Source organism: Macrotis lagotis, chromosome 2, assembly GCF_037893015.1.
Source record: "Macrotis lagotis isolate mMagLag1 chromosome 2, bilby.v1.9.chrom.fasta, whole genome shotgun sequence".
Taxonomy (NCBI): domain Eukaryota; kingdom Metazoa; phylum Chordata; class Mammalia; order Peramelemorphia; family Peramelidae; genus Macrotis; species Macrotis lagotis.
In genome coordinates, this window is record NC_133659.1 from 277116764 (window position 1) to 277141879 (window position 25116).

The 25116-nt window shown below is 36.9% G+C and overlaps 1 protein-coding gene across 2 annotated transcripts in view; it reads right to left on the minus strand.

The window, feature by feature from the left end:
- IRAK3 (interleukin 1 receptor associated kinase 3) overlaps positions 1-24068 on the minus strand; it is a 103510-nt gene extending 79442 nt beyond the window's left edge. Inside the window, exons 1-2 of one of the 2 annotated variants that reach the window (XM_074226206.1) lie at positions 23106-24068; positions 1105-1287 (exon numbers count right to left, since the gene is read on the minus strand). In XM_074226206.1, the coding sequence (XP_074082307.1) occupies positions 1105-1287; positions 23106-23259 (337 nt within the window). In that variant the 5' untranslated portion in view covers positions 23260-24068. Of the gene's footprint in view, positions 1-1104; positions 1288-12999; positions 13681-23105 lie in introns of those variants that run through there. The other variant, XM_074226207.1, reaches the window with a different exon arrangement.
- Positions 24069-25116: the final 1048 nt, after the last annotated feature.

Here is a 25116-nt window from a genome sequence, read left to right on the forward strand (position 1 = left end):
CAGGGCCAGTGTGCCACCTAACCACCCCCCCCCTCATTGCTTTTCGAAGTCTTTTTTTTTTTTGAGCTTATCTATAGTCTGAGCCCATTTTCTATTTCTCTTGGAGGTTTTGGATATGGAAGCTTTAATTTTGTCATCATCTGAGTATGTGTTTTGATCTTCCATGAGAGTAAAGTAATTCTCTGTGGTCAGATTCTTCTTTTTCTGTTTTTTACTCATTTCCTCAGTCCAAGTCTAATTTACACCACTTCCAAGGCTTTGAGGTTTTTTTGGCGGGGGACACCCCACTGGGACCTTTATTCTTTCTTTTTTAGGGTTTTGTAAGGTAAATGGGGTTAAATGGCTTGCCCAAGGCCACACAGCTAGGTGACTATCAAGTGTGTGAGATAGGATTTGAACCCAGGTACTCCTGACTCCAGGACTAGTGCTTTATCCACTACACCACCTAGCTGCCCCTTGGGACCTTTATTCTTCCAAGATCTCATACTCTCTTGCCCCTCTGCCCTGTAAGGAGGGGCCCTGTTCAGTTTCTTAGTATAGAAGCCCAACTACAACTTGAATCTGAGTGTGGGCAAACAGCAGAGTCCTGCCCCCAGGGAGAGCAGAGAAATTTCTGCAGTCTCCCCCTGACCCCCTTACCATTTGTGGGCTGTGCTCTGGAGGTGCAGGCTGGTTTCTCCCAGTTCTCACTGCAGGTTCTGCAGTTGGTACTCCTCACTCCACACTCATTTTGGTGTAGTAGAATTCTCTCCCTGACCCTTTAAGCTGTTCCTGGACTATGCTGTGACCAGGGCTTTTTTCTGTCCCTCTAAATTTTGGCTAAAGACATAATTTGATGACTTTTGAAGTTTTTTGAGGGAAGGATTTCCTGGGAAATGCTACCTTCACACCTCCATCTTGGCTCCATCCCCATAACCTATAGTTTTAAGAGAGTTGCCTTGGGACACTGGGAGGTTAGGTGATCTGTCTAGCATCATACAGAATTCAAACCTGGGTCTTCCCAACAGCAAGACCACCCTCAGGCCACATTGCTTGTCCCAACTGGTTTCACATATAGTAATATTTAACATCAATGACATTATAACATTAAGAATAAGGACTTACCATAATTCACAATTAGATTAATTGCTCGCTCATGGCCCATTTCCTGAAGTACTTGCAAAAGATCACCAATAGTCTTGTTTTTCTGTGCCCAAGACCAGAGTAATTCCCTGGTTCCACTTTTTCCTTGCTCAACATACTTTTCAATGTGTCGAACTTCTAGCCAATTGCTGGAAAGGCGTTCAGCTGTATTATTGGATGGAGGAGGAAAGGACAAAAAAGAAGATAACAGATCATTTTCATATCAGACCAAAAGTGACTATCCATAAAAATAATTGAGGAAGTGAAAAATAATATTGTAGGGAAAAGAGGGACATGACCAACTGAGATCAATATAAGTAAGTAAATGGAAAACAATTCATATATATGCATGTATGTAGATAGATAATTTGATTTTAGAGCTAGAAAAAAATTCTCTCCATGCTACTAAATAATCATCCTAGAACTCTGCTCTGCCCACATTGTTGCTGTTTCAGTCATTCCAACTCTTTGTGATCCCATGTGAAGTTTTCTTGGCAAAGATACTGGAGTAGTTTGCCATTTTATTCTCCAGATCATTTTATCAATGAGGAAACTGAGACAAATGGGATTAAGTGACTTGCCCAGGATCATAAAACTAGCATGTGTCAGAGACCAGATTTAACCTCATAAAGATGAATCTTCCTGACCGTAAGCCTGGTGCTCTATCTACTGCACCACCTCACTGCCCCTGATTACTTCTACTTAAACACTCATTATATATTGGAGAAAACACTCAGTGAATCCTTATTATATATTGAAGAAAATTTAAACTAAAGTCATGTTTGATTCCATGGTAGGTAGAATGGCATCAAGTTATGGAGGACCTTAATCAGTAAGGAGGCAATGGAAAATCACTGAAAATTTTTGGCATATGAAATTACTTTAAAATAGCCTCTTCAATTGGCCTCTAACCTATCAGTCCAAATTTATTTCATAATTCTGCTTTTTTTTAGCCTGTGAATTTTCTGTTCTTGTCTTGATATTTTCTATCTCCATAGCTTTGCTAATAATCCCCCATGGCTGAATACTCAAACTCCATCATTTGTATAAAACCTTCTTGTGCTTTAAGGCCCATCTCATGTGGGGCTTCCTCTGTGAAGCCTTATCTAGTCCTTTCCTTCCTAAATATAAAGATACTTACCCTAGACCTTTCCTCATATTTAGTTTCAAAAGATTATGGGATTTATAAAGGTAGATGAAAATGACTTTGGATTTCATTTAGTATCATCTTCCTTGAATCATAGTTATTTCCACCCATTTAATTTTAATCTCCTTGAGAGCAGGATTTAAATAAATATTCATGATACTTTCTAATTGTAGATGCTTAATAAATGTTTTTTTAAGTGAACTAAAATTCATGTTTAAAATTCTAATACTGAATTGTAAGTTGATGAGTTCATGCATTGTCATGAATTAAAAAATAATGTATTACATATATAAGACTGTATCTTTTCATATATTATATATATGACCTTAAAGTTTACATATATTATCTCATTTGATTCTTACAACTCTGCTATGACATTTTTTTGTTTTCATTCTCAAAGATGACCTCCCTGATGTTACAAAAAGCAAGTGAACTAGATTTCAGTGAGCATATTTCTATGCTAAGTTACCAGTCTCAATTTCTCCTCTAAAGCCATCTGGGTCTAGTGACCAGATAGATATCAGGATGACTGGAAATCATCCTGGATGTGAAGTAAATAAGTCAAAGTGACTTGCCCAGGGTCACAGGAAGTAAGTATCTTATATCACATTTGAACTCAGGTCCTCCTGTCTCCAGGGATGGTGCTCTATCTACTGCTTCACTTAGCTGCCCCAATAATTATTTAGTTAATTGAATTCATAACTAAATTTAATTACATCTTAAAAAGCCATTTCCCCCCTTTTTTCTTTCAGTTTGGGAAGGGTTTGAGTGGAAGCAAAGAAAAGGGAAAATGCCAAAAAAATTAGAAAAATAAGAGGTCATTGAAGCACCTTTTTTTTAAAATGCACAGAAAAGATCAGAAAGGAAATCAATAGGAAAGAAAGACATAGGTCAGCTTTTAAAATAGTATTCTGATTTTTATTATTTATATAGTTTAAAAGAAAAACATGGTATAAGTAATAGATTCAAAGATTAGTCTATTTTTGTTCTACTCTGTATATGGAAATGCTCATCTTATTTGGTGTTTGTTGAGTATGGGGGGGGGGGGGGATCCACCAATAGAGAAATAAAAAGCAACAAAAAACAATACCCAAATCCTTTGAGGTACATTGTTATTATTTTCACCATGAAAGGCAGTTAGGCGGCAGAGTGGATAGAATGCTAGCTCTAGAATCAGGAGGACCTAAGTTCAAATCCAATCTCAGTCACTTAATAGCTGTGTGACCTTGGGCAAATCACTTCACCTTGTTTGCCTGTTTCCTCAGCATGAGGATGGAACTGGAGAAGGAAATGGTAAACCAGTCCAGTATCTTTGCCAAGGAAATACCAAATGGGATCACTGAAAGTCAGACATGACAGAAGCAACTCAACTACTACACTAACAAGAGATGAAGAGACTTCTCCAGGGTCTGAGTGAGTGAGTTTCCGAAGCAGAATTCACACTTAAGTCTTCTTGGCTGTCAAGAAATTAGGAGACATCCTGTTTTCCAGACCCAAAGGCCAGCAAGCAGGCTGTATCCTGAGCTTGGCATAACAACAATCCTTTGTGCTCACCATCTGGGTGATTTTGCCTCTGGCAAAAATCATATAATTTTGGGGTGGCTAGGTGGTGTAGTGGATAAAGCACTGGCCCTGGAGTCAGGAGTACCTGGGTTCAAATCTGGTCTCAGACACTTAATAATTACCTAGCTGTGTGACCTTCAGCAAGCCACTTAACCCCATTTACCTTACAAAAACCTAAAAAAAAAATCATATAAATTTTTTTAAGGCTTTGATCCCTATTTCCCATGGGATGTTAGGGAAGCTGATACTGCAGCTGACATGCTACAGCATAAAGTGCTCAATCAAATCTCCAGCCATGCTAAATGAACTAAACTACGTGCTTCACTCCTGTTCCTGCCATGCTAACTCTGGATTTGTACCCTGCTGAATGATCATAAGGCTCAACCACCCTAGTGACTTGGGGCAATCACAAAGCTTAATGAGACGGTTGCCACAAGACCTAAGAATGCCTGAATTATCCCCCAAAATGCCATCCATGGAAACTTTAATCAAGACTTAAGAATGATTATGTTGTGGTCCCACTTAATGTGGTCTTCATGCATAAAAACCCTACCCCTGACATAAATCATAAACCCTCCTTTCTCAGGAGGCCTCCCCCTTGAAAGTATTGTCTTCACTTTAAAATTAAAGTCCAGGGGCGGCTAGGTGGAGCAGTGGATAAAGCACTGGCCCTGGAGTCAGGAGTACCTGGGTTCAAATCTGATCTCAGACACTTAATAATTACCTAGCTGTGTGGCCTTGGGCAAGCCACTTAACCCCATTTGCCTTGCAAAAACCTAAAATTAAAGTTTTATTTGATTTTTGACTCTCCTGTCTCTAGCCAACTTTGATTGGCTCCAGCTACCTACAAGTTAGAAACCAGTTCTGATCCAGTTGACAACTCCAAGTCCAGCATGCTATCCATTCCACTACATAGCAATAATGAAATTTTATAGCATTTCAGCAAGAATTTCAAATCTTTAATGTATTTTAATCATTTTAATGTATTTTAATCATTTTAATCATTTTAATGTAATTTAATCCACCAATTATATGTTCAATAATTTTTTTAACATTTTAAAAAAGGTCAAGTTCCAAATTCTATCACTTCATCCCATTTCATCCCTGTTCCTTGAGATGATAAGCAATCAGATATAGTTTAGACATGCATTTACTAATTTCTAACTGTAATTTATCATTTCCTTCAATTATTTAAAACATAGTTCTGACTGCGATCCATAGGCTTCACCATTTTGCTGAAGGGGATCATGTGTGACACAAGAAGGTTAAAAACCTCTGTTTTCTCCTTGATCTATCTTGGTTTGACTACTCATAAAAGTTCCATCCCACTCAGACCAGCATAGGAGCCTTGACTGCTTCCATTTTCTGACTTGGGCTGATTCACTCCTCCTCCTTAGGCAACCTGGCAGTCCCTATTCCCTTACTATCTATTTTTTAAATAAATATTTTATTTTTTCCAATTATATACAATGGTAGTTTCTACCAATCATTTTTTGTAAGGTTTTGAATTTTACAATTCCCCCCCACCTTCCCTTCCCTCCCCTTCCCCTCACAGACCATCTTTACATTGTTTTCATGCTTTACATTGATCAAAATTGAATGTATTGAGAGAAAAAATACCCTTGAGGAAGAAATAAATAAAATATCAGCAGGGGAAAATTATATAATATATAAGATATATATATATATAGTACAAAAGTACATACTTTTTCAAAAACTGAAGATAATAATCTTACATCTTCATTTACATTCCACAGTTCTTTCTCTTGTATACAGATGGTATTCTCTGCTGCAGATACTCTAAAATTGACCCTGATTATTGCACTGATGGAATGAGCAAATGCATTAAGACTGATCATCAGCCCATGTTGCTATTAGGGTATAAATTGTTATCTCTTTCAGCATCAGTTCATGCAAGTTTTCCAGGCTTCTCTGAAATACCATCCCTCTGGATTTCCAATAGAATGATAGTGTTTCAAACTATTCCTTGATCTCCTAGTTTGCTTGTAATATTGTCTTTTATGTGTAAATCCTGTATCCATTTTGATGTTTTCTTGGTATAGGGTGTAAGGTGTTGGTTTAATTCAAGTTTCTGCCATACTATCTTTGGGTTTATCAAACAGCAGATTACTATAATTATTTCCTGCTGTCTCTTTTGTACCTAGTCTATTCCACTGATCCACCACTCTATTTCTTAGCCAATACCAGACAGTTTTGATGACTAATGCTTTATAATACAATTTTATACCTGGTAAAGCTAAGCCACCTTCTTTTGTCCTTTTTTCATTAAATCCCTTGATATTCTTGATATTTTATTTTATTTCTCCATACTCATTTTGTTACAATTTCTTCTAGTTCACTAAAGTAATTTTTTTGTAAGTTTGATTGGCAGACACTAAATAAGTAGTTTAACTTAAGTAGAATTGTCATTTTTATTATATTAGCTCAGCCTATCCATGAGCAGTTGATATTTACCCAATTATTTAAATCTGATTTTATTTGTGTGAAAAGTATTTTTTAGTTATTTTTTTAGAGTTTCTGAGTATGCCTTGGCAAGTATTTTGAGTTGTCTGAAGTTATTTTAAATGAGATTTCTTTTTCTAGTTGCTATATCTTGCAAGTAATATATAGAAATGCTGAGGATTTATGTGGGTTTATTTTATATCCTGCAAGTTTACTAAAGTTGCAAATTATTTTGGGTAGTTTTTTAGATGATTTTTAGATTCTCTAGGATGTTTTAGGATTCTTTAGGATTCTCATCATGTCATCTGCAAAGAGAGAGTTTTGTTTCTTCCCTCCCAATTCTAATTCTTTCAATTTATTTTTCTTCTCTTATTGCTGAAGCTAACATTTCTAATACAATATTGAATAGTAGTGGTGATAATGGACATCCTTGTTTCACCTCCGTTCTTACTGGAAATGCCTCTAGCTTATCCCAATTGCATATAATGCTTGTTGGTGGTTTCAGATAGATACTGCTTATCATTCTAAGGAACAATCCATTTTTTTTCCTACTCTTTAGTGTATTTTAAACATGACTGGGGGTGACAAAGAAGGCAACAAATAAGTCCTTGAGTATGCTCATAGAATTTGGCATGATTTCAGTAAAGAATTTATGTTAAAGATGTCATTCTTCCTCTTCTGCCTATGTATGTACTATAGTCAGTCTTCTGTTTTGTATCAAAATTACAGGACTATTGATAAAGTCATAGAAGTGAGCTCCATGATTAGGTACTGAAACCAACCCCAATTTGAAGAAAAGTTTTGTTCTTTATCGACTATGTAATTACTGTATTCTCAAATTCATATCTAGGAGGGCCTTAAGAACCACTACTGTCAGAAATCATAGTAAGAGGTAGGAAATCCCCAGATTCCACAGTCCTTGGTGGTAGGACCAGTACTAAAAGCTTGGAAATCCTTGATTGTGACAAAAATGAGACAAGTTCTTTGGGAAATCAAAAGCAATCAGTCAATAAATACTTATCAAGTCCTTGCTTTGAAAATTCTAGTCAGTGTATTAAATTTTGGGAATTCAAATAACAAGTCAAACAAAGAAAGTCCCTATCCATAAAGAGTTTACATCCTAAGGGAGAAAGGTAACCCATAAAAGGGAGTTGAAAAAGAAGGAGGGAAAGTATAAATGGGAGTACTACTGGGAGAGGGATGAAATATAGCAGACCTGTATGCCTTCCTTAAATAGTGGTTTTGGAAGGAGTCATCCAAACAAAGATCATATCCTCAACATTAGATTTCTCATGTAAGCATGGTAAATAAAACCTAGAATGCAGCCTAGAAAGGAATGAATAGAGGACATAGTAGATAGAGCACTGGCCCTGGAGTCAGGAGGACCTGAGTTCAGATCCCTCAGACACTTAAAAATTACCTAGCTGTGTGAACCTTGGGTAAGTCACTTAACCCCATTGCCTTAAATAAATGTTTTTACAAAAGGAATGAACATCATGTTCTCCTTGTACCTCCCATGGGTTCCTCAGACTTGTCTTCATCTATCTCATCTCTATGCCTTCCACAGTCATGAGTAGGTCATCAGAGGTCTGAGTCTTCAGTAAAAATATGTCTACACTGAGCTCAGCAGAGTGTCTGATAACAATGAATGTTTATTGATTGATGGATTTATTAAGTATACTGTTTGAAATGAAATGCCCCTCCAAAAAAATAAAATAAAATAAAAAGAAATGAAATGCCCTAGGAAAAGCACAATGTCTTGCACATAGTAGGCCCTCAATAAATGTTTGTAGAATTAAATTAAATTGAATTGATATTGCATCTCTATTATTATTAATTCTACTTAGAAATTTTATTTGCTTAAACTCCAAGCAAGATATACATAGATTGCAACAGGCAAGTTCTCTTGCTTTAAAGTAATTTTCAATTAAAAACAGTCCTGGATTGCTTTTCCTTGTAAACTGAAAAACCACATTATGCTTTACATGTTTTCATTGTGATTGCTGCCAAATTTCCTGCCAACAAAATTGAAAGGTGGAAATGAAAAATGTAGTTGTGCAGAAAAGGGGTGCTGGGCAGAAAAAAATTGGGAACCAATGACTAATCTAACTTTGAGTGTCAGTTCTTTTTATTAAAAATGAAACATATACATGCATTAAGTGAGGCTGATGGATTTGATTCAAATGCATGGTTAGGTTGCAAAAGAACAACTACAACTAAGTATTTCACGTTAGTGAATTGGAATGTCTCTATCCTTCCTTGGCTTTTCTAAGCTCTGATAAAGAGTTGACCCATCTTCTTGTTAAGATCAATCCTTCTATTCAGAACCTGGTCCCATTCTCTCTAGCCAACTCTTTATTCATTCTTCAATTTTTTTTAATCTATTAGCATCTTACCTGATGTCTACAAGAACCCTTAAATCTCCTCAATCCTTAAAAAAAAGTTCACTAGATTCTACCTGCTAGCAAAGATCTATATTTATTCTCCATTTTTCAACTAGCCAATTACATTTAGCATTTTCACTTACTCTCCATTTGTTCCCCTCTAAACCCTCCATAAATTGGTTTCTAATTTTATCCTTCAATTGTAATTACTTTCTCCAAAGTTAGAAATAATCTTGTCTAATTTTTTTTTCTCAATCCTTATCTACCTTGCCCTCCCTGTAGGATTCAGCCAAGTAGTGGCCAACATGTCCTCCTTAAAACTCTCTCCTCTTGGGATTTTTGTGACAGTGCTCTCTAAGTTTTCCTTCTATATTCCTTCTCAGTCTCCTTTGCTCTATTTTTACGCATGTCATCCTCAAGACTCCATTCTTTTTACACACTCCCCAATAATCCCACCAGTTCCTGTGGTTGCAGTCATCATTTCTGTGTAGACCATCTATACAGTCCTAGTCTCTTTAGCTCACATCACTGACTGTCTGGAGATCCCACAAGTATTTCATTTCAATGAATACTTAATCTCATCCCTTTTCTGATCTTTATTACTGATAGGGCAATAATGACCTGTGCATTATCCTCCACTCCACTCCCTCTACATATTGAATTATTTACCATTCTAATTTTCATCTCTACATCATCTCTTGTATTGTCCCTTTCTGTCCACCTTGGAGATCTCCCTCTATCATTATCATCATTCTAATTTAGGCTCTCATCACCTGTTACCTGGGATATTGCAATAACCTTCTGCTTGGTCACCTTGCCTCAAGTCACTTCCCACTCCAAAACATTTTCCAAATGGTTGTCAAAGTAATTTTTGTAAAGTGAAGATTTAACTAGACTACTCTCTTCACACACACACACATACACACACACACACACACACACACACACACACACACACACACACAAACACTCTATAAATTTCCTGTCGAGCTCCCTATTTATTCTATCTGGGATCAAATATAAATACCCATTTGACTCCTTCCATTTTTCTTGTATTCTCCCCCCCCAACCTCTCCTTTCTTGTATTCTTACACCTTACTCTCCTTCACAAACTCAACAGTTCAAGATTACTGGTTTACTTGCCATTCCTTATAGACAATACTCCATCTTGTATCTTGGCCCATTTGTAGTGGTTGACCCTCATGCCAGGAATAACCTCCCTTCTCATATCTTCCTCTTAAAATCTCTGGTTTCACTTGGGAGTGTAGGAATAAATGGACTGTTCCTTAGAATAATTAGCAGTATCTATCTAAAACCATCAACAAGCATTATATTCAGTGGGGAGAGGCTAGAGGCATTCCCAATAAGATCAGGAGTGAAACAAGGGTGCCCATTATCACCACTACTATTCAATATTGTATTAGAAATGTTAGCCTCAGCAATTAGAGAAGAAAAAGAAATTGAAAGAATTAGAATTGGGAAGGAAGAGACAAAACTCTCACTCTTTGCAGATAACATGATGGTCTACCTAGAGAATCCCAAGAAATCATCCAAAAAACTACTGGAAACAATTAGCAATTTTAGCAAAGTTGCAGGTTATAAAATAAAATAAACCCTCATAAATTCTCAACTTTTCTATATATGTCTAGCAAGATACAGCAGGAAGAGCTAGAAAGAGAAATTCCATTCAAAGTAACCTCAGACAATATAAAATACTTGGGAGTCTATTTGCCAAGACAGACTCAGAAATTTTTTGAAAACAATTACAAAATACTTCTCACACAAATAAAATCAGATTTAAATAACTGGGCAAATATCAACTGCTCATGGATAGGTAGAGCTAATATAATAAAAATGACAATTCTACCAAAACTAAACTACCTGTTTAGTGCCCTACCAATCAAAATTCCAAAAAATCACTTTAATGAGTTAGAAAAAATTGTAAGTAAATTCATATGGAGAAATAAAAAGTCAAGAATTTCCAGGAGCTTAATGGAAAAAAAGTGCAAAAGAAGGGGGCTTAGTCCTACCTGATCTAAAATTATATTATAAAGCATCAGGCATCAAAAATGTTTGGTATTGGCTAAGAAATAGAGTGGTGGGCCAGTGGAATAGACTAGGTGTAAAAGCAGGAGATGATTATAGTAATCTACTGTTTGATAAACCCAAAGAGTCCAGCCATTGGGATAAAAACTCCCTGTTTGATAAAAACTACTGGGAAAATTGGAAGTTAGTATGGAAGAAACTTAGATTAGACCAACACCTAACACCCTTTACCAAGATAAGATCCAAATGGTTACAGGACTTAGATATAAAAAAAAACAATACTATAAGCAAATTAGAAGATCAAGGACTAGTTTACCTGTCAGATCTATGGAAAGGGGAGCAGTTTATGACTAAGGAAGAGTTGGAGAACATCACCAAAAACCAACTAGATGATTTTGATTACATTAAATTGAAAAGCTTTTGCACAGATAAAACCACTGTAACCAAGATCAAAAGAAGTGTAGTAAATTGGGAACAATCTTTACAACTAATGATTCTGACAAAGGACTCATTTCTAAAATAAACAGAGAACTAAGTCATATTTTTAAAACAAAAAGCCATTCCCCAATTGACAGTGGTCAAAGGATATGCAAAGGCAATTTACAGATGAGGAGATCAAAGCAATCCATAGCCATATGAAAAATTGTTCTAAATCATTAATTATTAGAGAAATGCAAATTAAAGCTTCTCTGAGGTACCACCTCACACCTCTTAGATTGGCCAATATGACCAGAAAGGATAATGATCATTGTTGGAAGGGCTGTGGGAAATCTGGGACACTATTACACTGTTGGAGGAGCTGTGAACTCATCCAACCTTTCTGGAGAGCAATTTGGAACTACGCCCAAAGGGCAACAAAAATCAGCATGCCCTTTGACCCAGCAACATCACTACTGGGTCTATATTCTGAAGAGATGATGAAAAAGGGTAAAAACATCACTTGTACAAAATTATTTATAGCAGCCCTGTTTGTGGTGGCAAAGAATTGGAAATCAAGTAAATGTCCTTCAATTGGGGAATGGATTAGCAAACTGTGGTATATGTGTGTGTCATGGAACACTATTGTTCTATTAGAAATCAGGAGGGATGGGATTTCAGGGAAGCCTGGAGGGATTTGCATGAACTGATGCTGAGTGAGATCAGCAGAACCAGAAAAACACTGCATACCCTAAAAGCAACATAGGGGTGAATGTTCAACCTTGAAGGACTTGCTCATTCCATCAGTGCAACAATCGGGAACAATTTTGGGTTGTCTGCAAAGGAGAGTGCCATCTGTATCCAGATAAAGAGCCATGGTGTTTGAACAAAGTTCAAGGACTATTCCCTTTAATTTAGAAAAAAAAAAGATATTTTATTGTCTGATCTTGTTACCTCTTAGATTTCTTGTCTCTTCCTTAAGGATATGATTTCTCTCTCATCACACTCAATTTGGATCAATGTACAACATGGAAACAAAGTAAAGACTGATAGATTGCTTTCCATGGGGGGGGGAGTAAGATTGGGGGAAAATTGTAAAACTCAAATAATATCTTTAATAAAAAAAATTTATAAAAAAAAATCTCTGGTTTCCTTCCCAACTCAGCTCAAGAGTCTCCTTCAACAGAGAATCTTCCTTTCTAAAGTTACCTCTTATCTACTCCCATATGCATCTTTTATTTATATTCAAGTCTCCCAAACAAAATTAGAAGCTCCTTGACAATGGGGATGATTTTTTCCCTCCTCTCCTCCCTTCTTACTTAGCACTGTGCCAGGTTAGTAGTTGGCACTTAATAAATGCTTATTCAGACTTAGATGTTCTCAATACAATGATTCAGGCCAGTTCTGAAGGATTCATGATGAAAAATGCTATCCATCTCCAGAGAAAGAATGGTGTCTGAATGAAGAGCAAAGCACCTTTTCTTTACTTTATTTTTCTTGGTTTTTTGTCTGTTTTCCTTCACAACATGACTAATATGGAAATATGCTTTACATGACTGCACATGTATATCAGATTGTCTTCTCAATAAAGGGGAGGAGGGGATGAAGGGACAAAGACTTTAAAACTCAAAAAATTTTAAAAATAAATGTCAAAAATATTTTTGCATATAAATGGGGAAAAATACAATATTAAATTATAAAAAGGAAAAAACAAATGTTCATTCATTGATTATAAGGACTGACCAATAAGAATGTATGTTTTCTTCGATCTCCCTGAATATCTTTGTTTTCATTTCCTATTTCAATCTTGGAGGCCATAAGGTATATTAAGCATCTAGAGATTTTTAGAATACCTACCAATATAGTTCTGCTTTAAAGTTCTGCTTCTTAACTGCCTCTTAACTGACTTGAAGGCCATCTGGAATTTTTGAAATTAATCCATTGATTGGAGCCTTACTTCTATCAAACCCTACAAATGAAGAAAAGCTTTGAGCACTACTGTGCCCTCACAGCCACATGTTTTTTGATGAAAACAATGCCAGGAGACTTTCTAAGTTCTAGAGGAATTAAGGGCAGCTTGGTGGACAGAGCACTGGCCTTGGAATCAGGGGACAGGAATTTGAATCCAACTTCAGACACTTGATACTTACTGTGAGTGACTTTGGGCAAAACTTTTAACCCTGACTGCCTTGTATCCAGAGCTATCTCCATTTGACTTGATCCATATCTGGTCATTAAATCCAGATGGCTCTGGAGAGGAAAGTGAGGTTGGTGACATAGCACAGCCCCCTCACTCAAATCCAGTTTATGTGCTGGTCATAGAACCTATGAAATCACACATCATTAATGAATACTTATACATTTCTATGTGTCTTGTACAAATAGTATTTAAAACAAGTAAGGATGGAGATATGGCTAGGAGATCTAAAGTGATTCAAAAAAAAGTTTCCATTTGAGAAAAAGAAATAGGCAGTATACAATTAGCCCTTAGACCATATCATCTTTTTGAGGAAACTGTCAGAAATTAAAGAAGCACCAGGGATACTCACACATGCAGTATAGTATAGTGTAGTATAGTATAGTATGTGTGTTCAGAATGGTATATATATATATATATATATATATATATATATATTGTATAATATATGTGATATAAATATTTGTTCTGACTTCTGTGACCTCATTTGTTTTTTTCTTGGCAAAGATTGGAGTGGTTTGCCATTTCCTTCTCCAATTCATTTTACAAATAAGGAAACAGCTCTGTCCCAGATGTTGGGGAAAAGTGTGGACAAGCCACTTATCCTTAACAGTCTCAGTTTCTTCATCTATTAAAGGCTATGTTAAAGAAGATATGGTTAGGGGCCGGCTAGGTGGATAAAGCACCGGCCCTGGAGTCAGGAGTACCTAAGTTCAAACCTGGTCTCAGACACCTAATAATTACCTAGCTGTGTGGCCTTGGGCAAGCCACTTCAACCCTGTTTACCTTGCAAAAATCTAAAAAAAAAAGATATGGTTAAAGACTTGAAAGCATATATCTTCTGAAACAAAATGCTAAATTTTTGTCCATCATCTCCAATCAATGGATAGATGAGGACATCACTATATGAAATATAGATATAATTTCATAATATCTAGATTCTTCAGGCTATGTATTAAAAATCTCAATGAAAGCAATGCAGACTCCACAATACTATTTAGAGTAAATTTGAATGACAAAGTCTATTCATTCAATGAATAGTTACAAAATATTCACTCTTTGAAGAATATCATGCTAGGCACTGGAAAAGATATAGAATTTAGATAAGACATAGTCCTTGAGCTCATGACACATTTTAGGAGGAAGAAAATATGCAAACTCAAATAAATAAAATACATACTATTATACAATCATACATTATTATACATGTAAGGTCCAAAGAAGAAGCTGTTTTTAACCAAGAGGATAAGAATGGGAAGTAAAACAAAATCCCTAAAAGGATGAAGCAAATGAAGTACTTACCTTTGACTCACACAAAGCCAAGGGGAGCAGAAGATACATACTTCTGATTGCCCAGGCATAGCATAATTTTAGAAGAGTGAGTTGTAACTGTCCATTCTAGCTTCATGTACAGTCCTAGCTTATTACAGTCCCATGCCATGGAAGCAGTGATAGATAGGAATTCAAGGTAGGAAGAAACAATTGTAGACCCAGGGAACAATGTGAACAAAGGTAGGGAAGCAGAAGAGTCCAATTCACTTTTAGGACAGAGGGAGTTGGTTGTCCAAGCAAAGATTGCAGCACAAGGTTGCAGAAGGCCTTGAATACCAAATATAGGAGTTTGAATTTTACTCATTTAAGAAGGTATACTGGAACCACTAAAGACTCTTATGCAGAGGAGAGATACAACCCAATTGAAATGTACAGAATTTTATTCTGGTAATAGTATGAACAATGTAAAGCTTATGGTCTGAGATTTTACTCTTATTCCCTCCTAACTCTGAAAGGCTTGTTTCTCAAGGAACAGCTGGCTACTACCCCTGCAGGGATCCTGAGGAATTTGAAGTAGTTTTCTAATGCTATAGCTTATAATTTCTCAATGGTCTGACTCCCCAGTCGATTATGACTTAATTTTCATTGATTATGACAATATCAATTAGGCACCCACATAGATCTGAGGAATGTGTATTTACTAAAGGTGGTATAGCAACAACAGAACAAAATCTCCTCCATACCTCTCCTCCCCCCCCAAAAAAAAATCTGTAACATAACCTAGGCCAAGGACATGCAGACTCTGTGAGAACATTGGCTCAAGCTTAAGGAAATCCTTTTTATTTTGAGGATACTCATCAAGTTATTTATTGGCATGGCATAGTTTCCTCTCCTTCTAGAGTTTTGAAGTTGCTTTTCCTTGCTGTCTCTTTGGCTGCCAATGCAAACACTGTCACTGGCTTTAAAAATAGACTTAAACTCCTCAAACAACAATAATAAATCCAATTCTTTTGGTTTTCCAAAGTTCCCAGTGTGTTCCTCTGGTCAAGTAAAATTGGGGTGGGAAGGGCTTCTCTTTCCCTTTCTCCCAAAGTGATTTCTTCTCAAAGTCTTGGCTGGAGGTTTCTATCATTAAGCTTCCAGAAACTTTAAGTCAAATTCTAAGCTAGCTTCTGCTTTTATAAAAGCCCTACAAATTGTTATCAAGTCCTTTTACAATAAGAACAGATTTCTTGTTGCACTTTGCTGAATTTGTCTTTGACTGATTCAATGAAAGGTTTTATAATCTGGATGAGGTGTTTGACTCAATTAATCCTTGTCCTTACAAATGAATAAGAAAGCAAAAGAGAGTCAAGGCAGAATAGTTTGAGAAAGGTTGATCTTAAAGAAAAGATAAAATTTGGTCTTTTCAAAGAGAAGGGAAGGAAGAGAAGGAGGGAAAGAATCTGGTACTCAAAAAAAATCTTTTTAACATTTATTTATTTTTCCAAATATGTACAAAGATAGTTTTCAACAATCATTTTCTGGTAGTTTTGAGTTTCACATTTTTTTCCCTCCCTATCTTCCCTTCTCTCTTCCCCTGACAGAAAATAATCCAATATATGCTATACATGTCTAACTATCAAACATATATAAATTACGTTGGTACCCCCAAATTTAAAAAAAATAAATGCTATAATTTTTTTTACTTGTAATTGGGGAAAAATAAAAATTTTTAATTTTAAAAATACGAAATCTCTGGTTCAGAAAAATTTTGGTGATGTATAAAACCTTTACAATTTATGTTGGGCAAATGAATGTCAAACTCATTGATACTGGTTTACTCCTCAACAATGCTGCCAAAGTGTCACTAGGGAACTTCACCTCCCCATCCCAGCCTACCACAAGGTGACCAGAAGATAGACCAGCACCACTAGCTGCCACTGAAGGAAGTCATGCACTTCCCCCAATCCAACCACATATCCCATTGCCCAGTTGCCACCAGAGAGAGAGAGGATATCTACTAGTATTGGTTGCTGACCCCCATATACTACCTTTGCTGGAAGTATTCCAAATCCTATTCCATTCTGATCATTCAAACTACTATCTTTTTGTTTAGAGACCACCGCTCTTTCATTGATCCCCAAGCTTCTCCTTATCTCTACTTCATTAAGTCTCTCTCTTCTTTCATAATTCAAGTACCCTCTTCTACATGAAGCCTTTCCAGACCTCCTCAACTGCTAGTGCCCTCCTTCTCAAACTACCATGTATTTAAAACTACTTTACATTTATTCTGTGTATTTGTTCTATATATACATCTATATTTCCTGTTCTCCTCTAGTAGAATGTTGGTTTCTTATGAATAGGGGTGCTTTTATTAATAATATAAGTGATTTCAAAATCTAGCATGTGATAGGGGATTTATAGATTTAGAGGGCCCTCAAAAGCTATCAAATCAAACTCCTCATTTTTAGGTGAGGAAACTGAAGCCAACAACCTATCTACTACACTACTTAGTTGCTCCTATTATATCTTTCACAGAAATAATTCATTCCCAAATAGTAAAAGATTCTTAACCAAGATAATCCTGAGAGTATGTCCTTTAGCATTTATAACTTTCTCTTCCAATGTTTCAGCCTGGGCATGCACATGACTACTTGGGTACGTTCTTGATACAAAACAGATGAAATTATAAATTATAAAGTTCAGAATTAATATGTGGAGTCAATATTAGAAGAACAAGATGTATAAAAGTCAAATTAAGGACATGATGCCTCCAGGGAAAATTGAGTATAACTCTTGGGGGTAGGAGTCAAAGCATTTCCTGGAAAGAAAATGTTTTTGTTGGAAATACAAGCTTATTTATTCCCTCTCAACAAATCATGAACCTGAGTTGGAGCTAACTTAGAAATATTTCATCTAACGATTCTGAGTGCTTCAAAATCATTCACTATTAAGGAATAAATGAAAGCTATAATATTTAAAATGTTCACTTTCCTGGATAGTGTTAACCACTGAGGACTTAAGTTCAATAAACCACATGCCCATGTATGCAAATAAGTATCAGAAGGGGTTTTTTAGAATAACGCAATACAACCTTATTTGGTTTGTGTGATTTGCATATAGCCCCAGGGAAAATTCCCTACAAAGTTAAGATAATATTTTTTACCATTTGTCTTATGATAGTCTAAAGATTTCTTTTTTCCCCCCTCTCCAAAGAATACAAGGGTATAAAAACAACTCCCCTCCCCCAACAATCCAACCTTCTAATTTAAAGGTTTTAATTGCAGAAAAATTTAAATCACAGCTTAGTCACATTGCTTGTATCAAGTAAGAACAAAACCAAATAACAGTATTTTTATTCTATTAAAATAGTATTAGTATACAAAGTGTCACCTCTTCAGAAACTTTCCCAACTTTCACTTCTATTTGAAAGGTAGGACCCTAAAAGGATAGATGCTAAATTGTATTCTAGAGGTAATCCTATGACAAAGTGCTTCTAATATCCTAACTTTCAAGCCCCCATTAAAGTATTTTCCATTTACAATCAGGGAGTGGGCTTAATTACTCTTAACAAAGGCAAAATGTCACAAAGGGTCATGTCCACTAAATCTACTTCTTCCCTTGGGGGACTGTCTTTCTACAAGTCTATTCTTGAGCCCCTCTCTCTACTCTTGGCTATATGCATTGTCTCTTATTGTCCAGGAGCTTAGATGACATAACAATTTGAAAAGGTTGGGAAGGAGATAAAGTCCCAAAGGTCTCCTCCACAAAGCACTCTCAACCCAGTCTCCCTAAATGTTGAATATATATATATATATATAATTTTATATTGTACTTTATATTTTTATATTATTTTATTTATAAAATCATTACATGTGTGTGTGTGTGTGCACGTGTGTAATAGCCAAGGGATATAACTGATTCTCTAAGTATTTGTTAATTCTCTAGAATATTTTCTGCATGGTATTAGTGTTTTTTAATACAATGACCAAGATTCTATAATCTGCTAGAAATTCTTAAAGGCCTGGGGCAGGGCTGGGGGGGGGGGGGGGGGGAGGATACGCACTAATTAAGTGTCTTCAACACTACCCTGTATGATTTACAAATATTCTCTCATTTGATCCTTATGATAATCCTACAAGATAGGTGCTATTATTATCACTCCCAATTTACAGAATAGAAAACAGAGGTTAAAATGACTTGTCCAGGGCTAATAAGTGTCTGAGACCAGATTTTTATGGTGGTAATAAAAACACTTACAATCACTCTATTTGTATTAAGGAAGAAAATTACAAACAAATTGTTATATAATACATGGACAGAAGTATATCAGTAGAGGTAAATATATCATTAACTACGTGGACAGTTTTAGCTAAAACATACTAAAACATAAATCAATCTCTTGTAAAATCATTGAAGAGAACTTGTAACTGACTTTCCTAGATCACATCATTACATCTGTTATGGTGATAAAAGTTAAAGAACATTTACTTACTTGTGACTTTCAATTTCACCCCAATACCTGCCAAAAGGACACCTTTTGTCATTTGTCCTGGATAAAGGACTCTATTTCACAAAACTTTTATACTTTTGAGGCCCTAAGGACCATAGATTTTCATAACAGAATTTTTATTGAGTTTGTCTCTAAACTAGGTATAACAGAAGAGTCCAGAGATAAGAGTTTTAGGCATTGGTTTTAGGTACTGTATTAGGTAGTGGTTTAATATTATTTTCATTGCAAGGAACAGATTTGTGAATCATGGAATTTCTCCTGATAAGGAGCTCTCCCTTGCTGTAATTCAGGTAGAAACTATACATTCATGATCATAAGTGGGAAGGGAAGAGAAAAGTGGATCATAGAACAATCAATTTGGGGGCCCGAATGCATTCCGAGGACAAACCCACCATGCAGGACAATACAACAATGACATAATCATCTGTGACCATCCAAGTAGGACAATACAGTTCTCCTTGAGTCCTGTAGGAATGGCTAAGTCGATCTTATAGTTTTGGAGCTACATTATTATTTTTGCTTGGATATAGCTCAAGTTATACCAATTGACTTCACTTAGCCAGGCAAAAGAATGCTGGACTTGTCAGAAATAAAACAAATTACTCTAGCTACTTGCTTTTACTGTTTCCCAAGGCCAGAATCTGTCTGTGAAAAGGATCTCTAGAAACTATATTATTATCATTAAATTCATTACACATATTCTATTAATCAATATGAAAATCATAACTTGAAGTTCAGAGGTCCTTTAGACAAGTGGAAATGGGAGTGACTAAACTGTACATGACGTAGTCAAGTGATTCAGTGGATAGAGCACTGGGCCTAGAGTCAGGAGGACTTGAGTTCAAATGTGACCTCAGACAGTTATAAACTTTAAGACCCTGAACAAGTTACTTAACCTCTATCTGCCTTAATCCAATGGAAAAGGAAGTGGCAAACAATTCAAGTATTTTTGCCAAAGAAAAAAATTATCATATTGGTATAATATGATCCAGAGGGTCATATAGAGTCAGATACAACTGAACAACAACAAACTATGCATAAAGATCTGTAGGTCATACTGCAAGCTGTACCTACTACCATTATATTTCTTTTATTGTACTTCTTATTTTGTTAAATATTTTCCAAATATATTTTAATTTGGCTTGGAACACACTAAGAAGTACTGTGACTTTCATATAGCTGGTGTGTTTTGACACTTCTGATGGAGTCTAACCTCATTTTTCAGATGAGAAACCTGAGTCCTAGGGAAGTTGAGCTGTTTGCCCAGGATCACCTAGGTAAATACCATAAGTGGGATTTGAACCCAGATTTTCTGACTACAAAATGGTGCTCTTTCCTCTATACTGTTATGTTCCTATGCCAACAGAATAGTAGACTATGATAAAGACTTGAGAGATAGTGTGGCACAATGGATGGAGGGTCTGCCTTAAAGCCAGAAACATTTGGGCTCAAATCTGGCCACTAACATTTACTATGTGTAACATTTACAATGTGCCAATCATTTGATCTCTCAGTTCCCCAAGTCAGCTTCTAAACACTATATGTTACAGATAAACTGACAAATCTTCATGGGTAGAAGGATTTTCCAAACTGAGTTCCCTCTATTGATTAAATCATGTCTAGCACACCTCCATCTCAATACCCAGAAAATGGCAAAGACTTTTAAAACCAAATGTTGTTAAGAATAAAGAGGATTTGGCAAAAACAAAATCATCTAAATGAAATTGAGGGGATACCCATCAGTTGAGGAATGACTGACAAGGTGTGGTAAATGAATGTAATGGAATACTAATATGCTATAAGAAATGATGAGCAAGCAGATTTCAGAAAGACCTGGAAAGACTTACATGAACTGATGAAGTGAACAGAACCAGTAGAATATTGTATCATATGTAATAGCAACATTGTGCAAGGATCAACTATGAATAACTCAGTTCTCAGCAATGCAATGATCCAAGACAATTCCAAAAGATTTATGATGGAAAATGTCATCCACATCCAGAGAAAGAACTGATAGGGTCTGAATGTAGATCAAGGAATATTATTTTCACTTTCTTTGTGTTTTTGTGGTTTTTTTCCTTTTGTTCTGTTTTTTCTTTCACAACATGACTCATGGAAATGTTTAATATGATTACATATATATAACTTCACTTTTTTGGAGAGGGGAGGATAGGAAGAAAATTTGGAACCAAAATTTTGTAAAAATGAATATTAAAAACTATATTTACATGTAATTGGAAAAAATATTATGTACATAAAAAATAAAAAAATTAAAAATCATACAAATAGCAAGCTCAAATATTTTGACAAAGACTTCTTCAGTATAATTTACTCTCATGAATATAACCTTGGTATCCAGAAGGCATTAAAAAGTATAGAATCAGCCTCAAAGTTTATTTCTATTTTGATTGTTTGCTTTTTCCTCTAATAATATCTCTACTCTCTTCTCAGGCCCTAAGCCAGGTACCTTTTCAACTTTCTCCCTACCAAACCAAATTTGAATCTCCTAAAAAGTAAGCCCCCTACTTCTCTCTCTTTATTACATGAGGGATATATGAGGCTATTTTATGAGGGATACTTGATCTTGGCTTCTATTGGCAGATACAGAGTAGCTATAAAAAGGGAATAGCTGTTGAATCAAGGTGGGTTCTCCTATTTTCTTATAGGACCATCAAACAAAGGAGCAAAAAAAAAAAGCCAAGGGCAATTGGTATTGGTTTTAGGAATTCAGGACTAGATGGGATCTCCAGGGTCATCTAGTATATTAACAGGAAGCTCCTCTACCACACTCCCTCAAAGTAATCATCAACCTCTATTGGAAGACTTTTAGTGATGAGCGTTGCAATTGATTATATCCATTTAGGTGCTGGGATCATGGGTTCTAAAGCGAAAGCCACCTTGGAGACCAATGCCTTCATCTTCTCTCCAAAGTAATCATCCAAAGACTTTAAGTGATGACATTCCAATCGATCATATCTATTTACAAGCCAGGATCAAAGGTTTCAACGTGAAAGCCACTTTAGAGCCGAACACCTTTATCTTCCCCTAAGGTAATCATCCAACTTCTATTTGAAGACTTTTAGAGATGGCATTCAAATTGGTTATATCCATTTAGGAGCTAGGATCATAGTTTCCAAGGGGAAGTTACCTTAGAACCCAATGCCTGCATCTTCCAGATGGAGAAGCTAAGGACCAGGGAGTTATAATGACTTAACCAAGATATCACAAGTAGTAAGTAGCAGAGTAGGACTTTGATCCTATGTACCCTTTGATCTTATGCCCCCTATGACTGTGCTCTTATCACTCTATCAAAGTGAATTAAGCAAGGAAAATAAATTTAAGAAATGTTGAAAGCCTACATCCTTATTTTGTATAGAATACACGGGAAAAGTTCAATGATGAAGCACATCATAAAATATAAAATTGTAAGTACATATGTAAATTACGTACACAAATGCACAATTTAAAACTTGCCAAAGGTAATTTAACATGTATGAGTTGAGTAGCATTAGAAACTTTACAGGGTAAAAGAATTTTGGAACAGTAACACAAGTTAACTGTATCTTACAAATATCTTAATTTTGTTACAAATTTTGTTACACATTTGTTACAAATAACAAACATCTTAAAAATGGGGAGAAATGAAAAATAATATTTTGAGGCAACTGCCCCTTCCGAATGAAAATGCCATTTACTTTTTTTTTTGCCAACTCCAGAAGAGTTTAAAAAAAATAAAAGTTGTCTTCTCTGCCTACTGAGCTCCCAAAGATGCTCCCAGGGCATTGTGCCCCAGGACCCAAGTGACGGGCAGCCGTCCTGGGGGGTATTTAAAGAGTCTTCCAAGCGGAAAGCCAGGGATGCGACTGTAGAATGGACATGGGCACCTTCTTCCGAGCCGGCTGGAGACGGCTCTCAGCCCTGGCGGAGCCGCAGCTTCACTTCCCCAAAAGGCTTCCTCCCCCGCCGCCCCCAAGGTTCCCGGCCACCGCCCGCACTCACCGAGGCCCCGCCAGCCCAGCGCCCCGTCGCACGAGTCCAGGATGGAGCAGAAGGTGCCCAGGAGGGGAGGGGGCAGGTCGAACAGAGGCAGGCTCGCGGGGAAGGCTGCGGGCTCCCAGCCGCCGGCCCTCGCGGCTCCGGGCGCCCAGGCCATGGCTCCCCGGCGCCGGCCAGCCCCCGCTCACAGCTGCTTGTGGTTCCCCTCGCCTGACTAGGGGAAACGGGTGGGGAGACCAGGTTTTCTTCCTCCACCCCCTTTCCCTAGGCGCACTCTTTCACAACGGCGGAAATCCTCCCTGTTGCCATCACTCCCGTCGGAAGAGCCATGTCCCTTTGCCAAGGTAGCTGCTCCATGTCGAAAACTGCACTTCATGCACCAACGGAGAAAAGATTTCCCAAGCCCTCCTTTGCACCGTTTGAGGATGAAACAAATCTTCCTTCCCATCCCTCCCCAATCGTCTTGGAGTCTGGAGGATGAGCCTTCCAATGTGGCCTCAGTCACTTGTTTCTTCCTAGTTGTGTGACCTTGGGCAAGTCACTTAATCCTGATTGCCTCGTATCCAGAGTCATCTCAAACTGTCCTGATTCATATCTGGCCAGTGGACCCAGATGACACTGGAGGAGAAAGTGAGGCTGGTGACTTAGCATAGCCCCCCACCCCGTTCAAATTCAATTCATGTCTTTGTCATGGCATCACAACATTATTAGGAGATGGAGGCTTTGTGGAGTTTTCATCTGACATATTTTGGTGGGGCCCAAGAGAGGAAAAAGCAGAAAGATCTCGGTTAAAACTAGTCCAAAAAATAACTGGAGAGTGATGCAATACTGGTTAGATTTAATCTGCCCACAGATGGTTGAGGGGCATACCCTTTGAGTTCATGAAAAATCGTAGATCTTAGCAGTTTCCGTGCTAGAAGGGATTACAAGAGATTGATCAGTTCAGTCTCCTGCTCTCAAGCAATTACAGAAGATAGGTTTAAATCCTGTATTGGAAGGATTCCTGGCAATAAATTAAGAAATTCAGAAATGAGTTGGGTCCCTTCTAGCCCTAAATCTTATAATCCTCTCATCTTCTTTGCATTATATAGTAACTTTCCATTATGCTTTCCTACTCATTTTGCTCCTTTCTCAAAAATTTGATATGAACAATTTTGCAGAAGAAATGTAGATGATTGGGTCAGTCATGTGCCTTGGAGTCAGGAGGATCTAAGTTCAATGCCAACCTCAGACACTTGATCTTTTCTAGGCAACTAGGTGTGGAAGTGGATCGAGTACTGGCCTTGGATTCAGGAGGACAGATTCTAATCCAACCTCAGATACTTGATACTTATTTTAGCTGTGTGACCTTGGGCAAGTCACATAACCCTGATTGCCTCACATCCAGGGTCATCTCCAGTCATCCTGATTCATATCTGGCCACTGGACTCAGATGGCTCTGGAGGAGAAAGTGAGGCTGGTGACTTAGTGCAGTATCCCCCTCACTCAAATTCAACTCATGTCCTTGCCATGGCATCACCTCCCTGATGTCATGTCTTTTTCGAAAATGAAAGACAAAAAAATAACTAGATGTGTGACACTAGGCGAAACAAAACCAAAAATGGAGATGACTAAGAACTATATAAAAATGTTCCAAACCACCAATAAGAGAACCACAAAACAACTGCACTTCCATCCTAGTAAAATGTCAAAGACAACAAAAGACAAATCAGCAATGTTAGCAGGGGAAATGAAGACAGAGGTATTAATACAATGTTTGTTGGTCCAATCAGTCTATAAATTTAGGGGAGAGGGGAAGGAAGTTATTGAAATATTTATACCCTTTGATCCAGTGATACTACTATGGAGTATTTATCCCAAATCCTTGATATATTCAAAGCAGCCTTTTCTGTGGTAGTAAAAACAAAACCCAAAATAGAAATCCTTTGGAGAATAGTTGTACATGTTGTGATATGCAAAGGTAGTTGGATTTAAATGCAGTAAGAAATTACAAACATGAGGAATTAAGAGAATT